Here is a 12,087-nt window from a genome sequence, read left to right on the forward strand (position 1 = left end):
CTGAATTGCCTGCTTTTAGGCTGGAGATAATGGCTGAGTCTAAAAGCAAAAAAAAAAAAAAAAAAAAAAAAAAACCCAAGCTGAGAAAAAAGAGAGATTTTTAACTACATAATTCAATTCACTTAAGGGGCTCTTGCTTCCCAGGGCCAGTCATGACCCTCTTCCAATTTTATAAATAGATTTAAAAAAAAAAAAAAAAAAAAAAACCCAAACCAAAAAACCAAGTCTCCAGACTTAGGTCTCTGGGAAAACAGATGTAAATACTGACACAGGCTTGCTTTGTTTTCCCAAGAGAGGTCTCCCAGGCGATTTCTGTAATTATCGAGAACAAAATTTTTTAACTTGTTTTTCTCTTTAGAGTTCAGCCGAGCCGGGAGGAAAACGGCAGTACTGCCTTAGATTCGCCAGCTTTGGTTTAGTTGCAGTATTAGTCCCTGAGGGACTCCCTCCTAGGTCCCCGAGCAAGGTGTCTCTGAGGCATTTCTTCCCAGCAACAAGGAGGGAGCTCAGGAGACACGGGCGTTCAACGAAAGGCTTATTTATAAAAAGAAAGAAAGAAGGCTGGGGGAGCTGGGCACTCGGTTCATCTTTTTGGGATAACTTCGTAAGAAAACTAATCGAGGCAGAAGCCGTGCCTTGGGCTGTGGTCGGGACCTCTGCACCAGAAAGCGCCGGAGCATTACGCCCAAGGCTGCGCAATGGTTGCTTGCTCTCTGGCTGGCATCGCTTGGCACCTAATTCCGCCAGGCTCTCAAACGGGCGGCTGCAGCTACAGCCTAGCGTGTCGCGTAGCCAATAAGAAGCCAGAATTCCCCGCCCGACTCGGATTTTGACCAATCGGCGACCAGAAATTTAGTTTGCCAGCGGCGTCTCCGTTGTCCGAGAAGGGAGGCAAACCCCCTTAGAGTTGCCAGTAACGGACATGGACGCGGCCCCTGGAGGAGGGGACACGAAGTGAGGAGGGGGCAGGGAGGGGAGAGGACGCAGGTGAGGAAGACAGGCCCCCGGGCCCTGGTAAGTACGTGAAGGCCCGTGGCCCGAAACAAGGGGAGCAAGAGGGTGTGGGGGTCGGCCTTCCGCGTCCTCTGGATTCTCGGCCGAGGTGAGGGGAGACCGGGGTCTGCACCTAGGGCACGGCCTCGTGGGACCCCTTCCGAGGGGGTGTCAAGGGACTGACTCTAGACTCCAGCTCTTGGCCGTTTCCTTCCCCCAGGTGTTCACACTTGCCCTCGGCCCCGCCTAGACCCCTTGAGGGGTCCGCGTCGGAAATCTAAGCCTCCCGCCAACAAAGAACCCCTGCCCCGGGTTTGTTGTGGCTGGGCCCTGGCCCAGAGGGCTTCCATCGCGGACGGTATTTCTAGGCCTCTGGGAGCCCCCGCCCCCCGCCCCAATATAGACGGTCGTCTTCCCCGCGCGTGCCCACAGCTGCTGCCCGGCCCTCGTGCGGAGGGCGTCCCCTGTGTCCCGATGGATGGAGCCAGACAAGGGGCTTCTCGACCCTGAACAGCCACGATGCAGTTTGAAATGTGCCGTCCTTTTATTCCCTTCCATCTTTCTAGACTCGTTTAAAGACTCGTTAGAAGCATCTCGAGGAACACAATACTTGCGTCCCATAAACGGATTTCTGTGCTATGTTCTCATTCCCCTGCCGCGCACCGCTAAAGCCCACTTCTTACAGTCCCTCGTGTGCCACGGTGTGAGCCTCTGCTCGGTGCCCCGTGCCAGATACGAGGGACACCCGCCTCTCCTTTCATTGGTGTTTAACCAGAGGCTGCACTGTGGCGTGTTCATTGATTGGGTCCCGTGCCGCTACATCCCACCTTCTCTTCTGAGTTTTTGTGTGGCTCTTGGGGAAAAAAGGAGGGAGCTCTGCATTGAATGTTTTCCTTCTAGTATGTGGTTTTTGTGCGTTGGAGGAGATGATAGTTTTCTCTGCTTTATCCAAGATACCCAGCTTTAGCAGCATGCCTGGGTACTCTTAGAAGATGGAAGTGGGAAGGAGGCAGTTTTAACGTTTTTATTTTACAGCTGTGGTAACTAAACGTTAGGAGAGGCAAAAAGGCAGGGCCAGGGTCACAGAGGGGCAGGGCCAGAACTCTGTGAGTCCAGGCTGTTGAGTTCTTTATCCAGTAGTGCCAGTTGTTTTCTAGGTGTGATCCGAGGATCTCAAGTTCCCTAGCTTCTCCGCGCCTCTCACAGGGTGCTTGGGAGCGTTAAATGAGATGGTATGTAAGGGATCCCTAGCGTGGGGTCTGTCACTTACTATGTTCTTAATATGGTTTTGCACTCATTAATTTTAAGTAACCAGCAAGTAGTTCACTGATTTCTCGTATTTATATTTATTGTGGTCCCTCTCTATATTTGAGGGTGTAAATGATTATCCCGATTCTCAGGGAAGGCAGGGAGGAGTGGAGTCAGGACAAAGTGGCCTCTTCCTCCATTTGAGGGAACCATTGTAGTGTCCTTAGAGATGTTATTAAAGGGGATGTGTTGCGCGTAAAAACAGTGCAGAGGCAGAAAAAGGTTGAGAACCACTGGAGAAAGAAGAAATATCACTGTGATATGTCTTTATAGTAATCTTGGCAAAAGAAAGGCCTATCTTAGTATTTCAACGAGGTAATTGTAATTTTAAGAAATGGCACAAGATTCATTATCTAAAGAGTCAAATGAAAGTGTTGCGTAGATTAAAAATTTTTTGAAAATCACGGTAAAGTTCGGAACACATTAGAACGTAGACCATCATTAAGCCCGGAACTGGGGATAGCATGTTCAAATAAAATCCACATATATTGTGCAAGTCTTATTTTAGCCGCCATGTTAGCTTTAACTTCCTTGCTCACTGGTTCTTTTTGTCAGAACTATAAATAGGAAAACTGGTGGACAGCAGGGAGTAGTCCATTGACCAGGGAGGTGGAGTGAGTACAAACCATCCCCTTGATAATCAGCTGCCGAATAATTGAGAGTTAACTGCCCTTGAACCCCCGCCTCCCCACCCCCCACTGGCCCCTTGTTTGTGGTGACCCAACATCAGAAGATTAGACCGATTAGCCCGGGAGAGCCAGGGCAGGGCCTTGAGAAGGAAGAAAACAGAAAGCCCTTCGCATTTCTATTTTGAGAAGTTGCTAGGGAGTGCCAGCTCCAACTGTTGAGAATCAGCCTTTTGGAAAGCTTAACTCCTGCAGAACTATTAAGAAATGAAGATCGAAATCCTTCTTACCCTAATGCTGGGCTTGGGCAACGATTTCTATAGGGAGAGGGAGGAGCGCTAATGTAAATATCACGAGGCTTTGTTGAACCCCCTCTGGTGAGTCAGGCGTGAGGTCCTACAGTAGCAGTCCGAGTTGGGAAGACACAGAGCCTCTAAATCCATTCCTGGCGTTCAGATGAGAAGGGCCAGGTTGTGGTTAGCACTTCTCCGCTGGTAGCTGCGTGTCAATATTTTTTATCTCTTTATTGTGTTAGCGTTGTTTCCATGAGAGTATAAGGTAGGCTCCTTTAAAAACGTTGTTTGAACCTTGGTTTGTGAGCAGGCCTGGATTTGTTGACAACAGCACAGGTGAACTAAAGGGTAGGCCCCGGCCGCAGCAGGAATGTTTTTCTTCCGAATGGACCTGCTAGCCAGAATGCGTGGTTTGGTTGGTAATCCGGGGTTTGTGTAATGATAAGCTTCTCCTGCGGCTGGCTGCCGAGACAGTAGTAAACAGAGGAGGGCAAAGACCAGATTTAGACCCGGCTGGCGGGAGGCCTGCGTCAAGCTGGACACCTCTCACCCCGATTGCTTTGGGTTTTGCTGGCTCCAAAGACCAAAAGTGACCGAGGAGAGAGGGGTGCCCAAGGGACGGAGACCCTTTCGGTGGCCTCTGGGAAGCCAGAAATCTTAGTGTAATTATAAGAACTTAGTTTTCTTAATTTAAGGAGCCTCTTGAAAAAGAGATTTGTGGCAGAAGTCTGCCTTAGTGAGGAGGTGAACTGAAAAATATTGGGAAACATTTGGAATGACATATCCCGGAGAGAGACTCAATGGCATGTTTAAAAGAGCATAAACATCTCTGAAGTTGCTTTGGGACATAAGGGGGGAACATAAGCCAGAGCCAATTGCAAAATCAGTCAGAAGTTGCTGATTTTTTTAAATGTGATAAAATATATATAGCATACATTTTACCATTTTAACCTGTGGTGTCGATTAAGTCCATTCACATTGTTATGCAGCCATCCTCACCATCCGTCTCCAGAATTTCATCTTCCCAAACTGAAACTGCTCCCGTTAAACACCGAACCCCCGTTTCCCTTCTGCCCCTGGGCCCTGGTGACCACCATTCGACATTCTGTCTTTTTGAATTCGACCTCATATAAGTGGAATCATACATTATTTGTCCTGTGACTGGCTTATTCCACTTAATGAAAAGTCTTCAAAGTTTGTTCATGTTATAGCATATATCAAAATTTTCTTCCTTTTTAAGGCTGATTAATATTCTGTTGCACGTATTCGCCGAGTTTTGTTTATCCGTTCATCTGTCGATGGACACGTGGGTTGCTTGCACCATTTGGCCACTGTGAATAATGCTGCTATGAACACGAGTGTATTTATATTTGTCCCTGTTTTTACTTCTTTCGGGTATATCCGCAGAAGTGAGCGGTTGCTGATTTTTTAAAGGTACATTTGATACATTCACATGGTTTGAAAATCAAAAGGCACCAAAGTGTACACAGTGAAAATTCTGTCCCCCTCCTGCCCCTGCTTGTCCCCAGCCACTCAGTTCCAATGTAATAATTTCTTCTTTTGAGGGTTTTGCTTTTGGTATCAAATCTAAGAAATCTAACCCTAAGTCACAAAGATTTTCTATCTTTTCTTCTAGAAATTTTCTAGTTCTACTTTTACGCTTAGGTCTGTGATCTTTGAGTTAATTTTTGTATAAGGTGCAAGTTCTATTTCCAAGTTCTTCGTTTGCATCTGGACATTCAATTGCTCCAGCACAATTTGTTGAAAAGACTATCTTTTCTCCACTGAATCGCCTTTGCACCTTTCTTGAAAATCAGCTGACCATACATATGTCTGGATCTATTTCTAGATTCTCTATTACCAGGCCTTGATTAGTTACTGTAGTTTTATAAACCTCAAAGTCATGGGGTGAAAGTCTTTTAACTTTGTTCTCTCGGGGTAGTCTAACTTGAAGGTCTCTTACTGTGGGTGGAGTTGAGTATCTTTTCATATGTAGAAGCTACTGGATTTCTCGGTTTCATAATCTCTCAGTATTTGAAGACAGCAGAAGACATCTCTTTCTTATTTGCTACCTGATGTATTCATCGTCTCCATAATTTTCTAGCCTCTGCTCGTATCTCTGTAGTGATGAAGAACCCGTTGCTTCTCAGGGCAGCCTATTTCCACTTTTCAATACAGTTCTAATTATGTAAAATATATTGCTCACATCGGGTCCCAATCCACCTTATATCTTCCCCCACCGCTGATCTAGTCCCCGTTTTTGGAGCCTCCCAGAGTAAGCCCGCCCCGTCTTTCTCCTGGCTGAGCATCTTTGGTTCTTCCCACCGTTTCTCATGTCACTGTCTCTTCAGCCTGGTTCCTGCTGTCTGGAAGCATTCCAGTTTTGTCAGCGACCTTCTCAAAGTGTGTGGTGCACAAATGAACAAAAGATTCCAGATGTGCTCTCGTCTACAGAAATCAGACTTACCTCTCTCTTTCCGGGGACATGGCACATCCGTTAATGCAGCCTAAGAGTGAATGAAGTTTGGGCAGCCATGTCACTTGTATCGAAATTACATTCAACTAAGCAATTTATAGTAGTTTTATACAATACTTTTTGACCCTAAGCGCAGAACCTATAATATCGAATCTATTACAGTTAAATTGAATCTATTAGATTTGGCCCATCATTTCAGCCTGTTGAGATCTTCTTGGTTCTTGACTTTCATCTACTTTCCAGGTTTATGCCATCCAAGAATTTGACGAGCATACCATCTGTTTCCTCCCTGAAGTCATGGATCGAAGTATTGGCTAGGACACCACGGAGGCTAGAACCCTGAGGCTTGCTATTAAAACCCTTCCTCCAGCAGAAGTTGCTCCATCAATTAGTGCCCTTGGGACACAGCGATTCAGCTGAATACGAGTCCGCTAAGTTGTGTTTTCCGTGTGTCGAGCACAGAGAGTGCCCGCTCAGCTAATGAAGGTGATGTTAGAGGGGTGAGAAGGACAGCCGGCTTCTTACCTCACCCTCTACCTGAACCCATTTAGCTCTTTCTGATGCTGGTTTCTGAGTGGGCAGCAGGAAGCATCCAGCCCTTTGTTTTCCTGGCTTCTCTGCTGCCTTTGTGGGGACGCTTGTCGTGATAGACCAAGACTGTCGTGATTTTCCTCTAACTCTTCTGCCTGTAATTTCTTTTTCTCCCTCGTCTGATTCATTCTCTACTGTCTTAAACTACCGGGACCACTCAGAAGCCTTCAGTGACTCCTCAGGGCCTCTCTGTTTTGCCCTTCAAGGTCCTCTGCATTTCAGCCCCTGGTTTCCTGTCCCATGTGGTCCTTCATTTCTTCACTCTTACCTTCTCGGTAGGACAACCATGTATTAAGAGCTACTATTTGTGAGATGCTGTCCTAGGCCCTCTGCATGTAGTATTTTACGTAATTCTTGTTGCGCCTCTGTGAAACAGGTATTAGCATTTCCATTCAATGAACAAGGTCGCTGAGGCTCAGAGAGACAGGTAATTTGCCAAGGTCAGTTAGCATTTGATACGTGTCGGAGCCAGGATTTAAACCCGGGGTACTTGGGTTCTGTGCTTTGAAGCTTGTGCTTTATTTTTCACAATCGGCCAGGAGTTGAACTGGCCCTTTAAGAATACGGCTGTCGGTTTCAGATCAGACAGTTGAGGACAGCTCTCTCCCAGAATCCCATGTATGGAGTGATGGGAAAACAGAGACTCTTAGAAAAATGTCCCGTTCCTGGCTGCCCTCTCTGAACTGCTGTGGTTCCAGCTGGCCGCAGAGTTATTTCACTCCTGTAGCGTTGGCAGGAGTTAAGCACAATTCCCATCTGGCTCCTGGTGCCTTTCCCTGTGTGGCAACTATCTCATCCAGCCCCTGATGGGATGGGGTGTCCTGGGGACCTTGAGCTGTTCTCGTAAACAGGGCCTGGGCAGCCTGAGTCAGAGCGGCTTTGAGGAAAAGTGGATTCGGCCTCTCAGGATCTCATTTCAGCTGGCTGCCAAGACTGAACGTCGCTGCCCGGTGAGGCGGCTTCCAGCGTTACTGTCCGTCTCTGACATGGTGGGGCTTGCTCAGCTTTGAAAGCTCCAGAGAGAAAGACAGGGGTAGGGAGAGACTTGGCAGCACTGGCCTGTGATATCGGCCCCGGTGCCGCCTCACGAAGGATCGGGCGGGGTCTCGGAGGGGCGTTGGTGGCCGCAGAGCCTGGGCCTCCTGGCCGGGGTCCTCCAGACACAGCTTTCTCCTTTCTAGACAGAGCTTGTATGGATCTGTTCTCTGGGCTTCCGACCAGCTCCTCTTAACAAGGCTTTGCTGCAGGCCCCCCAGAAGAACGCCCTAGTCAGCAGGTTAGCGCTTTCCCTGCAAGGCGTCGCCTGGCACCAAACCACATTACTCAGTGGCACTCTTTACCCAAACACGCCCCGGTCTGAAATCGTGAAAGTATGTTGGCTGCCAGGCTGCATGGGTGAGGGTCGGGGTGTGTGGGGAGTCTGGTGGGGTGAGGAGGTAGGGCTAGGCTAGTCTTTATCTTCCAGACTGTTGTCAAACCAGATCGTGTCCTTGTGGACATCTGCCCAGGTGCCTGGTGAGCGCTGCCCTGTCGGCAGACCACACAGGAGGCCCGTGGGCACGTACGGGTGGGCGTGGGTGGCGTGTGTTTCCCGGGAAAACGGAAACAGACGGATGCCGGGCTCCTGCAGGCAGCAGTGGAATGAGCACGTCCCTACTTTCTGCTGCCTCCACTGCTCTCCCTGCCACTCTCCTGCGTATTTGAGTTGTATCTAGATTCCCGTTTACCTTAATGCTAACCTTCACCTTCTAAAAAGCCGATAAGCCGAGGCTTTTCCTGCCTGCGGGAGTCAGCGAGGAAAAGAGTACGCTTGGAACAAATCACACGTGCCTCCGAAAATTCGGATTAAAAGAGGGAATGCTTGAACACCCCCACCCGCGCCCCAGCATTCTCTCCGATCCCCTCTCCCTCCTGGGCTCAGAAAGTCCACGGGTGACTGCTCGTGGACGCCGTGCTGCTAGGACGAGGCCGGCCAGGGCACTGGTGCTCAGCTTGGCCCACGCCGTGCTCTGCCGTTTCAATGATACTGTTGTGTTTCACAGTAGCTGCCCATTCATTCCAGCGACCTGGACTTACGTGATTTCTTCTCTTTCTTCCCTAGATGCTGTGACCGTGACAAAGTCACTGGGGTTCGTACATGTTGGGGAGGAGCCTTCCTTTTGGGGGTGACCACGCTCCCCTGGGCATGCCTGCAGTACTCTCGGCCCATGGACCTGAAGGAGGAGCATGCGGTAGGCCATGTTCGGTTCCCTTATGGGAGTTGTCTGTGTGTCTCTTGAACTCTACCTTCTTGTATTTATTTGCCTGGGAAGTACTTATTTGGGGGCTTTAAGCCAAAAGCTCGGGGCGCATGAACGTGATCCGCTCTGAGAGGGTGCCGTGCTCGCCGGAAAGCAGAGACCCGGGGAGCTGCGGGTACGGGGAGCTACGGACCCGCTCACACGACTGCAAGGGATTTGGGTTGGCTCCGGGCCAGCCTTCCACTTCTCACCCAGGGGCGTGAGATTTCGTTTGTTTGCTCTTCGCTGGGGCTCTGCCCCGACCTGCTGAGCCGCGCTGAGTGCTGCTGGCCGCCCTCCCTGTGGTCAGGGAAGAGCTCCCCAGTCTGGCTCCAAACACAGCTGCGTAACTGGGAGGTGAGCAGCCAGGAGGTCCGGGCCTGCCCCTCCCAGCCTGACTGCAGGTGCACCAGCCTCCAGGTATATACCGTCTTTGCGTGGAGGTGGATCTGTCGTCAGAGCATCCCTCTCCTGCGACGAAGGCTGCCCTCGAGGAGTCCCTTCGTCTCTTGCCTGGACTTCTGCCACCCCTCCAACTGGTCCCTGTCTCTGACCTTCCTCCGCTCAGCTGTCGGGGAAATCGATCCAAAATGCAGAGCTGGCCTTTTGTTGCCCCTGCTTAAATGTCATCGGTGGCTTCGTGCCACCTGATGAAACCTTTAGTGTGCTGTACAGAGCCCTCCATAATCCCGCTCCTGTCTCCAGCCTCCCTGCCCTGGCCTTTACCACTAGTAATTCTGAATGCTTCAGAGTTTGGACACACACTCCACATTTAGGCTGTTACCCTAAAATGCTCCCTACCCTTTTTCCTGGCAAACTCTCACTGTTCGTTCTTCCAGACCCATAACCTTCTCCAGATAATTCTCCCTCCCCTCTCCGGGGGGCCTTCTTTTAGCGTCATGTACCTCTACCATCGTACTTGCTACACTGTTGAAATAATCTGCCTGTCCCCTGGCTCTTAGCACGGACCCTGGTAGGTACCAAGGGTTTGGTAAATATTTATTAACTTGAACTTATGAATAGTGAAGTTCCTGCCAAAGAGATCTTGGGAAGTCTGGAGCAGGGGTCCCCAACCCCCGGGCCATGGACTGGTACCAGTCTGTGACCATTTAGGAACTGGGCCACACAGCAGGAGGTGAGTGGCAAGGGAATTAGCGAAGCTTCATCTGCATTTGTAGGTGCTCCCCAGCGCCAGCATCACCGCTTCAGCTCCACCTCAGATCATCAGGCGTTCGATTCTCACAGGAGCCACAAAGGTTGGGGACAGCTGGGACTCTGGAGAAGGAGCTGGGCCTCTGGTGGTGCCTGGCTGACTATTGACTTGTTTAGCTCCAGGCTTCACATGCCTCTGGACCACCTGTGGAACAGGCTTGTGGACCTGAACTTGAAGCAGGTCTGTTCAGCCTCCTGTTCACAGATGCCTCTGGCCGCTCTGCAGGTGCGGTCCTAGCGATGACCGGCACACAGGGCAAGCTACACTTGCCTCTCCCTAGCCTGGGTGCAAGGCTGCTGCATACAGTCACAAGGGCTGTGCACTGCTCAATTCCAGGGAGCACCCCCCGCCCCCCAGAGGCTATGATGTTGTGTCATGCCATCTCCTGCCTGGGTAAGGCTGAATGTCCCCCAAACAGAAGACGGTATTGTCCTCCGGTTCTGGCCTGTTGCTGAAACATCAGTTCCTAGTGATCCAGGGGGCTGGCTTCTTGCTCAAGCCTGAGGAAGAAGGCTTGAGAGCCCAGGCCGGCTAGCTCTCAGGGGCCATTTTTTCCTGGAGGATTTTTCTTTATCCTCTTTTTTCTCTTTCTGGACAGCTGAATCCAGAACTAGAAAGCAGTGTCCCCGTCAGCAGCAGCCGTATGCAATGGGATGAATACGGGCTGGTGGGACTCTGGGCACTGGGGAGGTGGCCTCTGGCTGGGAGAGGCTTACAGTCTAATTGCGGGATTGACAGTAAAAGCAGCCGAGTGACAGAACCTGACAGGGTTTCTACCTGAGGTACCTTGCGAGCTGTAACTGGGCTTCTAAGGATGATAATCCCTGTGGCCGCTGACAGTCAGAGGCTCCTTGGAGGAGTGGGGGAGGGGCAGCGGGATGGTGGTAGTTGACGGTAAGGGGGTGTGTTGTCCCCTGACTGCAGCCTGGGACCGGTTCCACTGTCGCTGGTTGATTTTCTGCACCCCGTCCCCCTTCTCTTTAGGATCTGCCCGTCCTCAGTGTCCCCTTCAGAGCCTCCTCTCCCCTGTTTCCAGTCCTCCAGTCCATGATGGATGCACTGTAGTCACGAGGGTCTGGGTCTCTGCTTCTTGGGTGCAGAGCTGCCCTTTCGCTTGGGGAGGGGGGCAGTCCAGGGAGGGGCAGGCGGGTGGGGGGACCCTGCAGAACACCTGCTGTGAGAGCCTGCGAGCTGTTCCTTCTCGGGCCTCTCACCAGGAGGGAGAGTGTTTGCTTAGTTGTGGTTCCCACAGAGCAGCACCTTTGCAGAAAGCTGAAGGGGAAGCACGACCTGGGAGCGGGGGTGGGGACGGGGCACTGCGACAGGAGTCTTTCCCCCTGCAGTTTGACTGCACAGGCGGCAGCCGTCCTAACGGGGTTGCTGGGAAGCTGACCCTACGCCCCCTGGCCTGCGCCTCTGGGAGACTTCCTGCCCTTAACCTCTGCACCGCCTGGGCCCCTCCTTTTCTTTCCCACTCAGCCCTAGGTTCGGCGGGGCCCCACAGGGAGCTGTGCCAGAGAAGGCGGGTGGGGGGGAAGCTCTCTTCCCTTCCCTGCCACTCGAGATGGTGTCGTCTAGGAAACCCAGGCCCTGGAGAAACGTGCCCAGGCTCCAGCTGAGCTCTGGTTATTGGGCCGTTAATTAGGCTGCTTCCTCTCCCTTGGGATTTTGCAGCCCCATCCTAAGGGTGACCTGGATGTAGGCAGAGAAGTTTCCCATCTGGTCCAGGGCCCCCTCCTTCACCCAGCGGAAGTGCTGAGCGCTTCCTGTATGTCAAACTCGGGGTCTCAGAGAAAAGCTCTACTGATGCTGGGGTGAGGGGTGGGGTGCTGAGGCAGGAGCCCCATGTCACTGGCCTCCTCTTTCTGCCTGGGGGATGAGGTCCGGGTATCCTCAGTCCCCTGGTCCCAGCAGTACTTTGGCAAGTGTCTCTAAATGTGGAGGGGTCATCAGCTGCTGGCGAGCTCTTCGCGGGCATTGGATAGTGGCTGTTGGGGTCCCTGCAGCATCGGTGGGATGGTGTTGGGTCCTCAGTGTTGGAATCCTCAGAGGCCCCTTCCGTCAGCTGCTTCTTCCCCCTTCCACTGGATTCTTCTGCTGGCTTCCTGGTCCCCTGCTCTGCCTCCCTGGAAGTCACTGCTCTGGTCTAAGCAGAGCCGATCCTTCCCCCTCCGTGCAGGATGTGCTGCTATTAATAACTTGCAAGTCCCCTCTCCCCTCCTTCCTGCAGCTCTGACTGTGGAGAGAGCTGTTGGCTTGGCTGAATCTCGGTGATTTGGGGGAGCTCTCGTGATGGCAGGCTCACCAC

At 51.5% G+C, this 12,087-nt stretch overlaps 1 protein-coding gene across 7 annotated transcripts in view; it reads left to right on the top strand.

Annotated features, from left to right (window-relative positions):
• The first annotated feature begins 726 nt into the window (after nt 1–726).
• The window catches only part of TMEM94 (transmembrane protein 94), a 30,108-nt gene continuing 18,747 nt past the window's right edge, over nt 727–12,087 (top strand). For 3 of the 7 annotated variants that reach the window (XM_011361944.2, XM_011361942.2, XM_023531685.1), the window contains exons 1-2: nt 885–1,014; nt 8,389–8,518. In XM_011361944.2, coding sequence (XP_011360246.1) covers nt 8,495–8,518 — 24 coding nt within the window. In that variant the 5' untranslated portion in view covers nt 885–1,014; nt 8,389–8,494. Of the gene's footprint in view, nt 1,015–5,939; nt 6,183–7,468; nt 7,564–8,388; nt 8,519–12,087 lie in introns of all 7 variants that reach the window. The other 4 variants (XM_011361939.2, XM_011361943.2, XM_011361940.2 and 1 more) reach the window with 3 other exon arrangements.

The sequence above is a fragment of the Pteropus vampyrus genome, unplaced genomic scaffold (genome assembly GCF_000151845.1).
Source record: "Pteropus vampyrus isolate Shadow unplaced genomic scaffold, Pvam_2.0 Scaffold72, whole genome shotgun sequence".
Taxonomy (NCBI): Eukaryota; Metazoa; Chordata; class Mammalia; order Chiroptera; family Pteropodidae; genus Pteropus; species Pteropus vampyrus.